Source organism: Rhinatrema bivittatum, chromosome 3, assembly GCF_901001135.1.
Source record: "Rhinatrema bivittatum chromosome 3, aRhiBiv1.1, whole genome shotgun sequence".
NCBI lineage: Eukaryota > Metazoa > Chordata > Amphibia > Gymnophiona > Rhinatrematidae > Rhinatrema > Rhinatrema bivittatum.
Window position 1 is genome coordinate 293,281,806 of NC_042617.1, and position 19,381 is coordinate 293,301,186.

General features: G+C 45.7%; 1 protein-coding gene across 1 annotated transcript in view; it reads right to left on the reverse strand.

The window, feature by feature from the left end:
• Nucleotides 1-1,327: 1,327 nt before the first annotated feature.
• Nucleotides 1,328-19,381, reverse strand: part of SCN8A (sodium voltage-gated channel alpha subunit 8) — a 415,106-nt gene continuing 397,052 nt past the window's right edge. The window contains exons 25-26 of the mRNA XM_029594973.1: nucleotides 16,913-17,183; nucleotides 1,328-2,637 (exon numbers count right to left, since the gene is read on the reverse strand). Coding sequence (XP_029450833.1) covers nucleotides 1,520-2,637; nucleotides 16,913-17,183 — 1,389 coding nt within the window. The 3' untranslated portion in view covers nucleotides 1,328-1,519. The remainder of the gene's footprint in view (nucleotides 2,638-16,912; nucleotides 17,184-19,381) is intronic.

Here is a 19,381-nt window from a genome sequence, read left to right on the forward strand (position 1 = left end):
TGCTAGGTCACACCCTTTCTTTCTCACGCTCCAGAGGGAAGCAATAAGAACCGTGTCCACTTGGCTCCTCCCCATCTCCAAACTGATGCAGAAGAAAGAACAGAATGCGGTTAGCCCTCAAGAATCTCAGAAAAAGGTGAGGAGGGGAATAAGAGGAGGAAAAAAAAAGGCACACTTGCCAACCATGAATATGGCCCAAGTTAAAGCGGTGACTCTCTTTGCCCCGGCACACTAACCACAACATCCCAAGTGCTCTCACAAATGCCCCACATAATGATCCCTTTGCAGAGTGATGGTGAACAAGAAGTAGCACAGAGATGCAAGTGAACCCATACTAAGTCTTGGGGTTTGGTTTCTCAGTGACATCATACCACAGATTAGGTATTCTTGAATTTATCATCTCCTGTAAGAAGATCCAAAGCAGCATGTCTTATTTTTGCTACATGTGCAACAGCTGGATGTAAAGTACCTGTTAAGTATATACTTATCTTTGTACTGTCCTGCCCAACTCCATAAAGGGAAAGTGTACGAAAGAGTTAGAAACTGAGTTAGCTACTCAGGAACTATATGGGTCATAATTTAGGATTTGAAATTTTTGGTCTCCAAATACAGTGGACAGTAATTCAGTGGAGCGCCACAGACTGGCTTGTCTGGGGCTGTGGGCCGGAGTATTAGTGCCTTGTTGGCTATGATTCTTCATGCATGGTTCCTGATCAGAGCATGCCAACATGCAAATTATTTCTATGCATTGAACGAGCAAAACTTTTTTTCTGTTTTTTTTTTGTTTTTTTTTTTATTTTTTTTATTTTTGTAAATCGGCCTGAGCAAGTCCCACTCCCGCTCCCCTTCAGCCCAAAAAAAAAATAAAAAAAAAATTATAATAATAGTTTTCTGATTTCTCCTGTTTTCCTACATCATGTGTTTGTAGAAAAATCCTATGCAAATATATAACCAAATAAACTATGACAAGTGACATGGGCTAAATGTTAAGCTATTGGTTTTTTTTTTTCTTTCAGGGTCTTTTTTTTGCCATTTAACTAATATAACAATGCGAACACAGTTTTGCACGAACAAACCAACCCTTAAATTGGTATTTTCTGTTTCATTTCAGGAATCAACAACAAGAAGAAAGTAAAGTCCACTGGGAAGCTTTGAAAATATATACTGATCCTAGCAGCCATAGTTTTTTTTCCCCCTAAATTGCATTGACTGATGTGGCACATGCAGTATCCACCTGCCCTTTTCCCCCCAAACTCCCCCCCCCCCCCCCAAAAAAATTTACCTCACCCCCCAAAAACCTAAATTAATATAAAAATTCATTGTTTATCATTGGGGGCTCCTTTACAGTCCTTTACAAACAGGTGATAGGGCACTGCATTGGATGCAACAATGTCACACAGTAAGCTATGTTTGGTATAGATTTTCTGCTGTAACTGTCTCCGCAGCACTTCTGCGCTGACATCCATGTGAAGTCTGTAAACAATCTTGTTCAGCCTGTGTACACAGTTTGTTCCAGTTTTTAACACTTGGATTCCCTGACATCTCTGGGCTTCCTGGCCCTCTCCTGCTTCTCCAGGTCAGGCTTGGTTACACTGTCATAAGAAGGCAGAGAGGCAGTGGAGGGGGTGCCTTCCTTTTTGTCTTGGTTGGCACCTCCATTTTCCAGCTTGTTGGGCTGCCTGTACACGAAGCCCCGCTCAGCCAGATAGCGTCTGTACGCCCGCTGGATGATGATGGCTGAGACCTCCTCCTGCTTGCGTCGCAGGGTGGTGGTAATGGGTTCGTAGGACACTTTGGAAGGGTTAGATGCCACAAATCTCTCCTCCATCTGCTGGCGAAGCATGTCCAGCTCCCCGCTCTCACCCAAGACACGCTTGGTGAAGGCAAAGAGGATGTCCAAGCAATGGATGCGACCACCACTCACCATGGGCAGGTCCATGGCAATGAGTTCAATGGTGTTGGGCTTGGGGACTCGGAGTGGGTGCTCCAGTGCATTTGCAAAGTCTGAGAGCTTGCAGTACTCAATGAACTGGGTGGCATCTGGGTCAAACTTCTCCCAGATCTCATAGAACGTCTCAAAGTCATCCTCACTGAGCGGTTCAGCGCTCTCCTCCGTGGCCACACTGAAGTTCTCCAGGATGATGGCTATGTACATGTTTACCACAATTAGGAAGGAGATGATGATGTAGCTGACAAAGAAGAAGATGCCCACTGAAGGGTTGCCACAATCGCCCTTCACAAAGCTCCCTGGGTTCTCCTTCTTCAAGTCACAGTCTGGTGGCCGGTTCAGAATGGGCAGCAGGAGCCCATCCCAACCGGCTGATGTGGTGATCTGAAACAGACAGATCATACTGTTGCCAAAGGTCTCGAAGTTGAACATGTCATCAATCCCAGTCTGCTTCTTCACGTAGGCGAAGTTGGACATCCCAAAGATGGAAAAGATAAACATGACCAGGAAGAGTAGCAGGCCAATGTTGAATAAGGCAGGCAAGGACATCATTAAGGCAAAAAGCAGGGTGCGGATTCCTTTGGCTCCCTTGATAAGACGCAGGACACGACCGATGCGGGCCAGGCGAATGACTCGAAACAGCGTGGGTGATACAAAGTATTTCTCAATGATATCAGACAAGAACAAACCTATGGAGGAGAATAATGCACAATAACATTGTGGCTAGACAGAATAAAAGCCTCTTATCCAGTGGATCACTCCTAAGCTTACTGGATGCTTATGATTGAACCCATAGCTCCATAAACCTTCAACGGGGTACAGCCAAGCATGTTCTTCAAGGGGCACTTCATCTTTGAATTTAAATACTTTGAATTTAAAAGTATTTAAATTCAAATTAAATATTTGAATTTAAATACTTTGAATATTTAAAAAATATTAACTTGGTTAGGAGTCTGCCCAGATATAAGGGTACAACTGCCTTTTAAACTCGACTGTGTCCAACTCATCGCCAGTATGGTGCTAACTGATCTGAAATGGATGAGTTTCTTTGTAATGGTCTATACTGCTACATAGTTCCCAGTGTCCCTAGAAAAGTCCTCAGTTTTGCCCTGCAGGAGAAAGTTCCCCTTTTCCCTTGCTTTACCAAAAAAGTGACACATTTCTATATGTTGCTACTCTTAACAATTTCCTGACTTCCATCTGTTTCAATGGAGATTAACTCTCTGATGGCTGAATTCCTGGAATTTTTTTAGGGTTTTTTTTTTTTTTTTTTGTTGAAGCAATATCTCTGGAACAATTTACCCCTGGAGCGGATGATCCTTAGCTTCCCAGTAGTAAATGGCATCAATCTGTGGATAAACAGTTACCTATGAACCTTGTTATTTAAAAAATAATGTGACTCCTGTATTGAAAAGTTTAAAGATATCACCAGTCACTTTCAGCACCCAAGGTCCTTCTTGAGGATTTAGAACAGGGATGCGAATTATGTTTTCCAAAATTGCTATGCATGAGAACCAGGTTAATTTGCTTAATTTTTTTTACCCTGCTGTTTTCTCCTGCACATTTGTACCTCCAGCTCAATCGAAGCAAAAGCTGGGATATGGCATCTAAAGCTTTAATTTGCAATTACGCAAGGCTTTTTTTTTTCCTTTTTTATATCACCCCCCCAACACATCTAAGCAGCTCACTGGAGTGACTGTCCATGCACTAAGGCTCCCTCTGGAATCCTGCAAGCACAAGTTTAGACTTGGCCATTAAGTATCACCTTTAAGCACTGACGATAACTCCCCCTTCCCCCAGGGTTTGAACGCTGCCTCCACAGCATTCCCAGTTCTGGTTGATCCGGGGAGTGGAAGACCCAATTCAGGAAGAGAACTGGGGACCTTCTGCATGGCACCTGAGCCACCAGGCTTCCATAATTTGGTTATCCTGAAAGTCAGACCTGTTTGTAGCACTTGAGGACTGGAGCTCACTGCTCCTAGTTTAGGACAATGTTTGGGTGCATATATCAGACAATCAACTAATTTAAATTAGAATGTATTTAGGGTTGTTTCCATTTTCTAATTTTTATCCTTCCTCTGCAAGGCCTCTCCCTAGACTTCTCATCCTGATCCAATCAGACATTAAAAATGTCCGTTTTTTTCTCATTGACTTGCACATTCCTCTTCTATATTGTGACGGGCATTCTATTCCCCCGATGAATACAAGAAGGTGGGCTGTAAGGAAACTCTGAAAAGGAGATCCAGTAGGTAAAATTAATCAGAATAGGAGGCAGACTCACCCAGAGGGGGAGGAACTTCCCAGGCTTTGCCCTGTCAAGAGGACGAGAGAGCTCGGGCGTGGTGGGAGAAGGGTGAGAGCTTGTCTGAAAGAGGGGCGAGGCTGGAACAGGAAGGTGCTCTACTAGAACCAGATGAAGAGACAGAGGAGATGGAGCAGCCCGAAGGATAAGCCAGAGCCAATGGACTTGGGAGACGAGTGGTGGAGACCCCCCCTCAGGAAGAGGATACATTCATGGAGTCTGCTGCAGAGATCAGGAGCTTTAAGTGAACACTGCTGTGAGGTGGATATTATTGCAGCCAGAGTGAAAGGGGAAGCACAAACCCCAGGTGCGGACTACATTCCCTAAGAACCAGGCCCACAGACAGCAGCCAAGCTTAGGCTATACAGGAAGCAACTGTGAGCAGTGTGTAGGAGGATTAAGGCAGAGTTGCTTTCTTATTGTATGAATTTGAGACTGATGTGGTTTGATAAAGTAAAGCATTATTAACTTAGTATAACATATGCCTTATGGTTACCAGACATATGTAAACTTGGTATGTATTTACACTGGAATGTTATGCATGATTGTGATAGAGTACCTGACAGAAAGCCTCAGACTCCCTTAAGGGACCAGCTCCAGCTATCTGGCCCAGTCCACCTTAAGACAGACAGGAAAGGGATTCTCAGGTGGGGTGTTTCCCTGAGCCAGGGGTTAAAAAGGTTAGGCCCTGAGAGAGGAGAGAGGCCCCAGGGAGAAGAAGGAAGCTGTAATGGAGTGCTTTGCCCTTTTTGAAAACTGATCTTGCATTGCCAGTCTGCTGAGGTAAGCAGCCATTTTTTATTCTGTCTTGCTGGACTTGTTTTAATTAAACTGTTGAAAAGCAGAACAGACTCCAGCCTGGTCTGTTCTCCGACCTTCTCCTGTCTTAGACCGCTCCAAGGGCATTACATATGGTGGCAGAAGCGGGATTACCTGTTCTAAGCGTCTGCACAGACAGGGACCCACATTAGGAAAAAAAAAAAATATATGGGTGGGGGCCTGGCTGCAGAGGTTTTTTTTGTTTTGTTTGTTGTTTGATTGGTACCAGCTAAGGAGAGAAGCTCCGCCGGAGGGAGGGAACAGAAGAAGTGAGTTAGAGCTGGTGAAGCAGGCTTTTCTTTTGGTTATTTTTCTTGAAAGAAGGCGAAAGGTTTCCGGTCTTGAAGGGGCAGAGTTCAGAATAGCCTCTGCAGGATCCTCCCTGAGAAATGGAGCAGCTACTGCAAGCCCTGGTGGAGGGACAGCAACAGCTTCGGGCAGCTGTTCAGACCCAGTATGCACAGCACCAGCAGCTACAGCACCAATTGCAGCAACAGCTAGAAGCCCAAGCACAGCTTAATGGCCAATTACTACAAAGGACACTAGCACTAGGGACCGCTGGGGTACACACTGGCACGGAACTGGAAATCCGGCTGACAAAGATGACCTGGAAGCATTCCTGGTCACCTTTGAGAGGGTAGCGGAGGCCATGGCCTGGCCTAGGTCCCAGTGGGCCATGAGAGTGGCTCCACATTTAACCGGGGAGGCCCAGGTCGCATACCGGGCCCTTGACAACCAGCAAGCCCAAGATTATCAGGAGGTCAAGGCTGCCATACTCGATAGACTGGGACTGTCGAAGGAGACTTATCGGAAAAGTTTCCGGGGCTTAACCTTTACACCAGGAGAGAGGCCCCGAGTTCTGGCTCAGAATTTAAAAGACTGGTGCTGGCAGTTGATAGAACCTGATAATAAAAGGGGTGTTGAAGTTGCAGAGACTGTCCTGGCCGAACAGTTTGTGGATGTTCTCCCCTTCCGAATGCGTGAATGGGTGAGGAGACAGACAGCGGTGACCCTGAAGGATGTGGTTTCCCTAGTAGAGTGTTATTTGGATGCTGCAGACACAGGCCGTGGGCTTACTTCAGCAGAGAAGAATTCCCGAATAAAAGGCTTGGAGAAAGGAAGGAGAGAATCGAGGGGCAGAGCCCTAAGCCACTACAGCGGCCGAGAAGTGGAGAGTCTCCCTACCCCACGAGATCCTGACAATGCATTAGAGGAGCCTGAGGGTGGAAGGAGTAAAAACCCTGAAGCAGTGATGCCCAAAGGGACCTGTTTCAATTGTGGAGAGAGGGGGCACTTTGCTCGTGACTGTTATCGAGTGAAGGATGAGTTGATGGATGTTAATTTGGTGGCCCCTCACTCTTGCTTGTTTGTGGACATTCTCCGCTCGGGGTTTACAACCTTCATGGTTCCAGTGGAACTAGATGGCGAACCGACCCAAGCCCTAGTAGATTCGGGAAGTGTAAAAACACTCATTCGGAGGGAATTGGTCAAAAGAACACAGATTGATTCTGAACAGACAGTGACCCTCACTTGTATACATGGAGACCAGAGACAATACCTGACCAGTCAGGTTCTGTTGAAGACTCCTGTAGAACAAGCTACAGTAGAAGTGGGAGTGCCCCCCTGGATACCACATCCTGTGATACTGGGACAAGATTATCCAGACTTTGGAACCCTTTGGACTCGGCTCATGAGGGGCCCAGATGACTTCAGCAAGGAAGAGACAATTTCCGGAGGTCTTTCAGTTAGAAGACCCGGACTTGTATACTAATAATCCTAAGACACCCAAGCCTCGTAGACAACGTAGGATAGAAAAGTATAATTATTCCCAAGGTTTAGAGGCAGTCGTGGAGTTGGAGGGGTCTCCCCGAACCATAGAGATTCCTTCAGACTGGACAGGCGAGGGAAACCCCAAGAATTTTAGGTGGGCCCAACAAGAAGATGGGACACTAAAAGGGGCCCGGGAGAATATACAGATGATAGATGGGGAATTAGTCTCTGGGGTGGAGGGTCAAAAGCTAGCCCCCCCTTTTTTGTACTCAAGAAAAATCTAGTATACAGAGTAGCAAAGGGGAATCTGGAGGGTGAAAAGGTTGAGCAGCTTTTGGTTCCCCAACAGTATCATCAGCAAGTGTTACAGCTCGCCCATAGTCATCTTTTTGGGGGCCACCTAGGGGAAGAGAAAACACGAGAAAAGATTCTAGCCCAGTTCTATTGGCCTGGCTTGTATCGACACGTTCAGGACTACTGTCAGTCCTGCCCTACCTGTCAGCTGACCAGACAAAAGCAACGCATGTAGCTCCCCTAGTGCCCATGCCAATTATAGAGACACCTTTTGAGAGAGTCGCTATGGATTTGGTAGGCCCCTTAGAAAGGTCGAGCCGCGGAAATAAATATAACCTAGTCATTCTCGATTATGCAACCAGGTATCTAGAAGCTATTCCCCAATGAGATATGAAGACTCAAACAATAGCCATGGCCTTGGTGGAGGTGATTTCCCGGGTCGGGTTACCCAAAGAGATATTAACTGACCAAGGAACCCCATTTGTTTCTAAAGTGATGAAGCAAGTTTGTGCATTATTGCAGGTAAAAACCTTGCGAACATCAGTTTACCATCCACAAACTGATGGACTCGTGGAGCGTTTTAACAAAACTCTCAAGCAGGTATTGAGGAAGTTCATCGCGGAAGATGACAAGAATTAGGATTTACTCTTGCCATATGTATTGTTTGCCATTTGGGAAGTCCCTCAAAGTTCGACCGGGTTTTCCCTGTTCGAATTATTGTATGGTAGAAGACCAATGGGAATCCTGGATGTAGTATGAGAGATCTGGGAGGAGGAACCCAACTCTGGTCGGAATCTGGCCGACTATGTGATCCAGATGAAGGAATGACTGGGGAAGGCAGGGGAAGCTGCCCAACTATGCCTGGAAAAGGCCCAGGCTACCCAAGCTCGGCAATATAACCAGGCCGCTGTTCCTTGGGTCTTCCAGCCAGGAGACCGCGTCCTAGTGTTACTAACGACTTCGGAAAGTAAATTGCTGTCCCGTTGGCAAGGTCTGTATGAGGTACTGGAGAAGATGGGCCTGATGGATTATAAAGTGGCCCAACTTGACAAACTGAAGAAGGCCCAGATCCTTTACGTGAATCTATTTAAAAAAATGGGTTGCTCAGACTTGCAATCTGGTCCAAGAAGACGACTTTGGTCCAGATGTTTTACAAACTTCCGAGCCCCAGGAGATTCCATATGGGGACCAACTCTCCACAAAACAGAAAGTGGACCTGGATAACCTAGTGACTCGGAATAACGATGTCTTCTCGACTATGCCCGGGAGGACTCACTTAGCTTGTCATGACATTATTACAACTCCAGGAGTAATAGTTAAACAACGGCCCTACCAGATTCCTGAAGCTAGGAGGCAGGGGGTAGATGCTGAAATGAAAGAAATGCTTCGACTTGGGGTAATAGAGGAATCCCATAGCGATTGGTCCTCGCCTATTGTAATGGTACCTAAACCGGATGGTAGTATCTGGTTCTGTATTGACTTCCAGAAGGTCAATGAGGCTTCGAAGCTGGACGCATACCTGATGCCTCGTGTGGATAAACACATTGAACACTTGGGAACTGCCTAGTTCATCTCCTTGCTTGATTTGACAAAGGGATACTGGCAAGTTCCCCTGGCACCAGCTGCGAAGGAGAAGATGGCTTTTTCAATCCCGGATAGACACCAGTTTACGGTCTTGCCGTTCGGATTCCATGGAGCTCCAGCTATCTTACAGCGCTTGGTAGACTGCTTACTAAGTCCACATCAGGGTTATGCAGTGACCTATCTTAATGACATTGTCATTTATAGTGGAGACTGGGAGACACACTTAAGGCAATTACAGGCCGTACTTACAAGTTTACGAAAGGCTGGATTGACAGCCAACCCCAAGAAATGTAAATTAGGGGGTCAAGAAGTACAATATTTGGGATACTCCCTTGGGAGAGGAAAAATCTCCCTTGTTCAGGCAGGCGCCTGTACAAGGGAGAGCTTGAGTTGAGGGGGAGGGAATGTGATAGAGTACCTGACAGAGTCTCAGACTCCCTTAAGGGACCGGCTCCAGCTATCTGGCCCTGTCCACCTTAAGACAGACAGGAAAGGGATTCTCGGGTGGGGCTTTCCCTGAGCCAGGGGTTAAAAAGGTTAGGCCCTGAGAGAGGAGAGAGGCCCCAGGGAGAAGAAGGAAGCTGTAATGGAGTGCTTTGCCCTTTTTGAAAACTGTTCTTGTATTGTCAGTCTGCTGAGGTAAGCAGCCATTTTTTATTCTGTCTTGCTGGACTTGTTGTAATTAAACTATTGAAAAGCAGAACATACTCCAGCCTGGTCTGTTCTCCGACCTTCTCCTGTCTTAGACCGCTCCAAGGGCATTACAGTGATGTTATTGAAGAAATTCCTCTATGTTGTACTTAATGCTATGTTTAATAAAGCATATATATTATAAATAAAAAAAAAAAAAAAGTAAAGCTTTAGAGACTTTAAACTACCAGGAAAGCCTGGGACTTTGTTGTTTAAACTAGTTCACCATCTGGGTGAGAGGATCGGAACCTGCAGCTGCAACACCCCAGAAGGAACAGGGTAAAGTAAAGCTACAGAGACTTTAAAGTACCGGGACAGCCTGGGACTTTTGTTTAAGCACAGGTCACTAATGGGTGAGAGGGTCTGAACCCATAGCTGTGACACCCTGGAAGGAACAGGGCAAGAACAGGTAACAGAGACCAGAATACCTGACCTGGGAAGCCTCCCGGGGGAAGTTGCAAGGAGGAGTCGGGCAGTGGACTGTTGAAAAGCACCTCCAGAGGCTTAGTCAGTGGTTCAGTTTCTCATGTAACCAGAGAATTTCAAATGGACTGCGAGTGGGAGAGTGGCCGGTGGAAAGGACCTGCAACATGTGGTGTTATAGATGGGATCACAGAAGCTTGATGCCTCAGAGGAAACCAGAGACAAGGACTGCACGGATTTCTAGAAATGAGGAGTGAGTCTTACTCACTGTTGGATATTAGGGGACAACCAGTGGCAGGAGTCTCAGTAAAATAAGGCATGAAAATAAATGCCCTAAGCTAAGGGCACCATGGAATACCAGCTGAACAGTTTTAAAAAAAACAATAAAAGAGAAAAAAAACTGCAGCAAGAGGTTTCTGGGAAAACAGGACCTGGCATAGCTGTACTTGGGTTTTTCTCTTCTCTGTTTCTTTCAAAGGTCCAGGATAGCGTCAGAAAGCATGCTAAAATGGAGGGTGGACCAGATCCAGAAAAAACAGAAGACTACACACCAGATGACCCAACAGCAACCACCGCTGATATCCCTAATCGAGGAACACATCAAGGAAACCAGAGCCCCGACTGAACAGCAGAAGCAACAGAGGCTTCACCGTGAGTGGTACATTGCAGAACTGTCTAGGACTGAGGAAACAGGTGGGAGCAGAGCAGCTCGATGTTAAGCAAAGCAAAAAGATGGATGGGGATGACCCCAAGGCTTTCCTGGTCATGTCTTAAGCTGGAGGCAGAAATAGCGGGGGTGGCCACAGGAACGGTGGGCAGTAAGGTTAGCGCCCTACCTAGCCGGAGATTCTCAAGCTGTCTAGTGTGCTTCAGGAAAGGGAGAAGCCCAAGAGTATGAAAGAGACTATAGAGGACCGTTTGGGTCTGTCAGCAGAATTTTACAGGCAGAGTTTTAGGGGGGCTGAAATTTGGAAAAGGGGAAAGACCCTAGGCTGTAGTCCAGTGGCTATGAGACCTGGTATATACGTGGACAGAGCCAAAGCAGAGGCTGAAGCAGGACATACTGGAAGCTATAGGCCTGGGAAAATGCAGACATGGCTGGGCTGACAGGGGCCCATCAGTTTAAGGGAAACTGTTATTTTCAGTGAGAGGTACATGGAAACTAAGGAGGAAGGGAAGGAAGCATGTGATGAAGAAGGGGGTAGAGTGAAAGAGATTGGGAGGCAACCCCCGGCAAAAGAGCACTGGAGTTGGGTAGGAAACCAGATATCCATAGGACCTGGGATAAGAAGGGGAGGAAATATTCTCTTCTATGGGAAGGGAGATCTGCAGTATAGAAAAAAGGGGAAGAACAGTACTTTTCATATGAAGAGGAGGGACATTTCAAAAGGAATTGCCCCCATACGAACTGTTCTTATGACGGAACGGAGGAAATACGAGATGGAGAATGCATGTGCCCTAATGGTCAAAATAAAAGGCCAGAAAATAAAAGCCATAGTGGACACAGGGAGCAACCAGTCCCTCATGTTTAAGCCCCTCACAAGGAATTTGAAAGTATGGAGAGACATGGAGGGAGGGGGACAGTATAAGAGGTGGGTGAAGGTGCAATGGGGACATACAGTCCTAACCCCAGCTATAAAATAAATATGGTTTGAGGGAGACTGACAATCCTCACGATGGGTAGCAATAGCAGAAAAACTGCCTTTTCCATTCATTATGGGAAGAGAGACTGGGAAGGGTTAGAGGAACAGTTACAGGTTAAGGAAGGATGGGTCACAACCAGGGCCCAAGCAGAGAGGGAAGGAAATATCCTACTGCAAGTATTTCCATTTTCAGGGTCTGATGTGGTCGAGGAGCCAGAGAAAACTTGGAAACCTAAGGTACAGTGTAGAAAGGAAAAGATGGTGGGTCCATTGAAGGGGAGATAGCAGGTATCCTGGCAGGACTTGGAGAATTAGGGGATGAAATGCTCGAAAGATTTCCTTGGTTCCAAGAGGAACAAGAAAGACCGAGTGCTGAGCAGAATTTTAGAAGAAGAAGCTGTTAAAACTAAGGGAAAAGACAGTAAATCTGCTTTACCATAGTAGCCTTACTTTGAATTGAACAAGGGTTTGTTATACCGAATACAAGGGGGACTGGAGAGGGCAGATGGTACAGAAGTGGTTATTGGTTCCAAAAATCTTCCAGAGGGGAATGTTAACGTTGACCCAGTTCCCATCCCCTTGCAGGACACTTAGTGAGAGAGAATACCCTCAACCGCTTGCTGGCCCAGTTTTTCTGCCCTGGAATCCATCATGCAGTGCAGGAAATCTGCATGTCATGCCCAGAGTGCCAGAAAGTCTCCACAAAAATGCCCCCAAGTGGACCCTTGGTCCCACTAGCCTTAGTTATGGATCCTTGTAGGCGAATGTCTGTGAACAGAATTGGGTCCCTGGAGAAGGGTACACCAGTATATTTTGGTAATGCTTGATTATGTCACCTGATTCCCATGGGCAATACCCTTATGCTCCACCTCAGCACAAATAATTGCGACCAAAATAATTACAATCTTTTGTCAAGTAGGATTTCCGCGGGAGATCTTAACAGATTGGGGTCTCAACTTTACGTCAAAGTTGTTGGAGCAAGTTTGGTCCCAGTTTGGGCTGAAACATCTTAAAAACTTCTGCGTACCACCCCCAAACAGATGGCCTGGTTGAAAGATTTAATCAAACCCTAAAGGCCAAGCTGAGGAGGTGTATACAATGAGATGGGGGAAGCTGGGATCAGTTAATATCACTATTGCTTTTTGCAATTCGGGAGGTACCCCAAGCTTCGACTGGATTTTCACCTTTTGAATTGCTGTACGGGAGACAACCCGGGGCATACTGGATGTGGTAAAGGAGATGCGGGAAGGTGGAAGAAGAAATGCGGTCAGCTATGTGAGTAACTTAAGGGACCGTTTACAGCAGTGGTCCCCAACCCTGTCCTGGGGGCCCACCAGCCAGTCGGGTTTTCAGGATATCCACAATGAATATGCATGAGAGAAAATGTGCACGCACTGCCTCCATAGCATGCAAATTTTCACTCATGCATATTCATTGTGGATATCCTGAAAACCCGACTGGCTGGTGGGCCCCCAGGACAGGGCTGGGGACCACTGGTTTACAGCATCTATCACATTTGTCTCAGACTAATCTGCTGCATGCACAAGTAAAGCAGAAAACATATTATGACACAGGGGCTAGGGAAAGGGAATTCTAGCCTGAAGAGAAAGTTTTGCTACTGGTGCCCGGCTCACCAATTAAATTAAAAGTGGAAGGGGCCCTTTGAAATAAGGAGGTGTTTGGGCCAGATAAATTATGAAGTGTTGTAGGATCGGGGATGAGGCCCCAGGTTTATCATGGAAATGTGCTGAAACCTTGGAAGATGAGAGAGGTCCTGCTAGTCACCCATGGGGAGGAGAGGAAGAATTAGGTCCCGAGACAGGGGTTCTCCAGGACCTCGGGGAAGGGATGATTGCCCCTCCCAGCTTAACCGAAAGGCAGCAGAGTGAGTTATGCAGTTGGTCAAAGAGGCTGGGGACGTATTCTCTCCCCTACCAGGGCAGACTAGATTGGTCCAGCATAAGATTTTTATCATGCCAGGAGAAACCATATAGAATTCCCAAGGCCAAGAGGCAGGAGATACGGGACCAAATTGAGGAAATGCTTACTCTGAGGGCCGGATTTTAAAAGGTTTACGCGCCGGGCCTATTTTAAAAAGGCCCGGCGACGCACATAAAGCCCCGGGACGCGTGTAAGTCCCGGAGCTTGCAAAAAGGGGTGGGGAGGGGCAGTCCAGGGACGGGGTCAGGCTCCCGGCACAGTGGCCATATTTGCCGCTGTGCCGGGGATCACGCGCAACTTACTTTAGCCCCAGGGCTGAAGTAAGTTTGGACATTAAAAAAAAGGAAAAGGTAGGGGGGAAAGAGCGGGGGAGGTAGGGGAAGAGAAGGTGAGGTGGGGGATAGGGAACGGGGGAAGGCAGAGTGGCTCGGCGCACGCAAGGTGCACAATTGTGCACCCCCTTGCGTGCGCCGACCCCCGATTTTATAATAAGTGCGTGCCTGCCCATGCATGTTATAGAATTGAGCGTACATGTGAGTGCGCTGGGTAGTGCGTGCACATGTACGCCTCATGTGCTTCTTTTAAAATCTACCCCTGAGTGATTAAGGAGTCAAGAAGTGAATGGGCTACTCCGGTAGTGCTAGAGCCAAAGGCAGATGACTCCAAACGATTTTATATAGATATCAGGCTAGGTTAATGCATATCCCATGCCTTGGATCGATGATCTTATAGAATAGCTGGGAGGGGCCAAGAAGCTCTCCACTTTAGACTTAATAAAGGGATGCTGGCAAATTCTGCTAGAAAAGTCATCTAGGGAAAAGGCAGTCTTTATAACTTCTTAGAGACTATATCAATTTAAAGTCCTCCCATTTGGCCTTCATGGGGCTCCCCCAGTGTTTCAACGCCTTATGAACGTTGTCCTGTGGCTCCACCGGGAGCAGGCTACTGCGTATTTGGAAGAAGTTATATTTTCACAAACTTGGGAGGAGCTCTTGAAACAGCTAATTGCTGTTTTGTACTCCCTGAGGCAAGCCATGTTAACCGCCAACCCAAAGAAATTTACATTAGGCCAGTGAGAAGCCCAAGACGTGGGTCATGTGGTGGGAAATGGGGTTGTGAAGCCACTTATCCAAAAGGTGCAAGCCAGCACAGGATGCCCTACACCAAGAACAAAAAAACCCGGGGCTAGTATGTTATTACTGCAAGTTCATTCCCCGGTTTGCGGATTTAAATGCTCCCTTAACCAATTTGCTACAGAAGGAGCTACAGTAGGAGCCTCCATGTGAAATCACATTTAACTGCCTCAAGGAAACATTATGTCAAGCACCTATATTGTATAGTATAGATTTTAAAAAACCTTTCCTGCTGCAAACAGATGCTTCAGAAATAGGGCTAGGGACAGTCTTGTCTCAGGTGGTGGATAATGAGGAACACCCAGTGCTATATCTAAAGTCATAAACTTTTTAAATACGAATGGGCGTATGCAACCATAGAGGAAGAATGGCTATTAAATGGGCCACTGAATCGCTGAGCTATGATCTGCTAGGGAGGCCATTCACGCTAGTTACAGACCATGCCCCACTGAAGAGGTTAAATAGTATGAGGGACATAAATGCAAGGCTGACCTAGTAATATTTGGCCATATAAGTGTTTGACTTTAAAGTGCAGCATAGGGCTGGTATGGATCATAAAAATACAGATTATTTATCCAGGGAGGCGCTAAATGGGACAGAAACATTAGAGTTGAAGACTCTTGTAAAAATGGAGGTATGTGATGGGCATTTTATTCCCCTGGTGAATACAAGAAGGCAGGCTGTAAGGAAAACCTGGGAAGGAGATCCAGTAGGTAAAAGAAATGAGAAGAGGAGGCAGACTCCCAACTCCCAAAAGGCACAAACGCTCTAGAGGGAAAGGAACTTCCCAGGCTTTGCCCTATCGAGAGGACGAGAGAGCCCGGGCATGGTGGAAAAAGGTTGACAGCTTGTCTGAAGGAGGGTCAGGGCAGGAACAAGAAGGAGCTCTACTAGAACCAGTTGGAGGAGGATGTATTGAGCAGCCCGGAGGATGAGCTGGAGCCGATGGACTTGGGAGATGAGTGGTGGAGACCCCCCCTCCAGAAAATGATACACTCATGAGGTCTGCAGTTCAGGAGCTTTAAGTGAACACTGCCGTGAAGTGGATATTGTTGCAGCCATAGTGAAAGGGGAAGCATAAACCCCAGGTGCAGACTACAGAGGGAGGTGGCATGAGGCCCTGGTTCCCTAAGAACCAGGCCCATTGAGTGCAACCAAACTTAGGTTGTGCAGGAAGCAACCGTGAGGGCATGCAGGAAGATTAAGTCGAGAGTTGCTTTCTTATAGTATGAGTTTGAGACTGATACGGTTTGATAAAGTAAATCCACGGAGCATTTAAACTACCAGGACAGCCTAGGACTTACTTTGTTTAACCCCAGTTCACCAACTGGGGTAAGAGGATCTGAACCCGTAGCTGTGACATCCAGGAAGGAACAGGGTAAGAATAGGCAATAGAGACTAGAATATCTGGCCTGGGGAGCCTCTGATGGGGAAGCTGCAAGGAGGAGTTGGGTAGTGGGACCTTTGAAAAGCACCCCCAGAGGCTTAATCAGAGGTTCAGTTTCTTATGTAACCACAGAATTCCAGTTGTAGTGCGACTGGGAGAGTGGCCGGTGGAACGAACCTGCGACAGTATATAGACCAAGAGTTAGGTCACCCTCCCACAGCCAGGACTACAGGAGTGTAGGTCTGTTGTGCGACTCTTAAAAAACCCTCTGGAAACCCAAGTGTCTCCAAGGGAAACAATGCTGAGCTCTAGAAACTGCTGTAGGAAATTTGTGACAATATTTCAGTAAATAGTGGGGGAAAGGGAGAGAGGTCCAGTGTGATTCAAATACATTTTAGATTTTTATCCATTAAATCTGCTGCAAATGTCCACAACCAGTTCACAGCTCTAACTATAAATTGGTGCTGTTAGGATCTGGTAGCTGATTTACTAGAGGTATTCTCAGCTTGTCAAAATGTAGTCCATCTGGGAATGGAGTTGGCTGGCACAGAAATTCAGTATATGTTTTTACCTCACAGTTGCCAGCCCCATCCACCCCGAGTCATTAAGGACAAAAGCCATGACCAGTTGAAATCCTATAAAATGAGCTGGTGGGTTTCAGTCCAGCTCCCAAAGGATGGATGGCACCCCATGAGTAAAATCACCACAGCAGATGAAAGCTTTGGTGGGGCCACTCAGGTTTGTATCAGCATGGAAATTGACATTCCTCTGCCTTGAGAGGTGGACCCTCTTGATCGACGTTGAGGCACGGTGGTACCCTTGTGCAGGGAAAAGCTTTCAGTGACACTGATTGTACTGCATCTACTCTGTGAACAAATGGAAGGCCTCAGTTTCCAGTGCTCCTCATCGGGGACCTTTCACCAGCACTAAACTCATGAGGTAAGAGGCACAATAGACCTCTGTTTGTGTCTCACTTACCTACAATAGAAAGAATCACCACCACAAAGTCAAAAATGTTCCATCCAATGGTGAAGTAGTAATGCCTGAGTGCAAACAGCTTCAGCACACACTCAGTGGTGAAGAGGACTATGAACACCACATTGATCCAATAGAGGACATATTCCATTTCATCACTCTGGTCGTCTGTCTCCACCATCATGGTGACCATATTGAGACAGATGAGGATCATGATGCTGATGTCGAAGACCTGCTGCGTGATGAAATCAAACACGACTCCCTGCAACGTGTTCTAGATAATGGATGATGAAAAAAAAAAAAAGAACTCAGAAAACAAGAATATAACAAAATGTTATCTAATTCCAGATCCTGTGCACTAAAGTGTTCCCCCAGCAATAACTATCACAATGTAAAAATAAGAGCCTAAGGTTGCCTCAATGTGTAGTGCTCAATAGTTCCTGGGGAGGCCATTTTCAATAAGTGAATAAACAAATGGTACTTTTAACCTTACCAAGCACTAGAAGCAAGATTCTGCTATCTCTCAGTGTTATTAAACCTGGGTTACCGTGCCACTGAGCAAGGCAGCCTCTATGCTGACATGTTCACATGATCGTAACTTAATGGGTCATTTGTCCCATTTTTTTTATTTTTTATTTCACAACCATATTTATTTAGAAGCTTGGTTTATAATAATTTGCATATATGAAAGGCTTATTTTCAACACCACAAAAGAAAAAACAAAAAAACTACATGGCTGATCTTCTTATCCAAATTGTCCCATCTTATGATGCATGTTGAAAGTAAATTGCTCTTTTACTGCTCTTTAAACCCTTGAAATCAAGCTGTAAATTCTACCAATAAAGTGTGTTTCATGAGTGTCTGAACTGTCATGGAAACAAAGCACTGTTAAACTTCCACATAGCACCTCAAAAACTTTTTTTCATATAAAAAATGAAAACTATGAAGACCATATTCCAAAGCATTTAGCTGGGTTACTCAGGAGTTAGCCTCCTGAATGAATATTTGGGCACATATCCCGCTAAATTCTAGCATCCTAATAAGTTAGGTGGCTAGAACTTAGCCGGATAATTTAGGGGCATTCCAGGGGCATAACTGGGAGGAGCTGAGTTAACCAGCTAAGTTAACCGACTAACTTCAATTTTCAGAGTTAGCTGGATGACGTAGCCAGCTAAGTTTAGTCAGGCCAAAGAGCTGTCCTAAAATTAGGCAGTTGCATTAGTGAATATACCTCCAAAGTTAGCCGGATAATTTATCCAGCTAACTTTCGGGGCGATACAGTAAAAATCGCGAGAGAGCGGATGAGCGCCCGCTCTCCCGACGCCTGTGCGCGCGATACAGTAAATTAATTTATTTAAATGAGGGCCGGCGGTAAAAAGAGGCGCTAGGGACACTAGCGCATCCCTAGCGCCTCTTTTTGGACAGGAGCAGCGGCTGTCAGCGGGTTTGACAGCCGACGCTCAATTTTGCCGGCAACGGTTCTCGAGCTCGCTGACAGCCACGGGTTCGGAAACTGGATGCTGGCAAAATTGAGCGTCCGGTTTTCAACCAGTGAGTCGCGGGCCCATTTCAAAATTTTTTTTTTACTTCTTTAAATTTCGGGACCTCAGACTTAATATCGCCATGATATTAAGTCTGAGGGTGCACAGAAAAGCAGTTTTTACTGCTTTTCTGTGCACATTTTACTTACTGAATCGCGCAGGAATACATAATAGGGCCATCAACATGCATTTGCATGTTGCGGGCGCTATTAGGTTCGAGGTGGGTTGGACGTGCGTTTTGGACACGCTATTACCCCTTACTGAATAAGGGGTAAAGCTAGCATGTCCAAAACGCGCGGGTTAACAGTGCACTCTGCCTGAGCGCACTGTACTGTATCGGCCTGTTTGCTAGCCAGACTGTGTCTAAATATGGACCTCTATTTTTTTTTAAGTAGTTCAGTTCCCCTGTGGGCAACAGATGTGAAAATTGCAGATACTTGATCCAGTTGGCACACAATATCATCACACACACTATATATATATATATATATATATATATATATATATATATATATATATATATGGACCAGTGGGTAATCTGACTGTGTGATGTCAGTTCTAACATTCTGGGCTCACATATCAAGAATATAACAGTAAGGTTGGGGTTGTGTTCTTGAAATGGTGTAGCCATTTTGTTTCGTTCGTTAACATGACTGCTGCTAGGAGAGCAGCTTCATCAAAACTTAAAATAAGATTAAATATTGTATTATATTTTATTTACCACCTATACAAAAAGCCCAAAGTGGCATTAACAATTTAAATCAGTTAAACAATATTATATCGAAAAAATAAAACTCAAGTAGTCAAAAAAAACAATCAACCAAATAAACACAGAATAAAAACAATAAATAAAAAATTACAAAATAGTAAAGAAAAGATTCACTGTAATCCTAAAACCTCTGCTATGGTATTTAATTCTGGGATCCTAAAA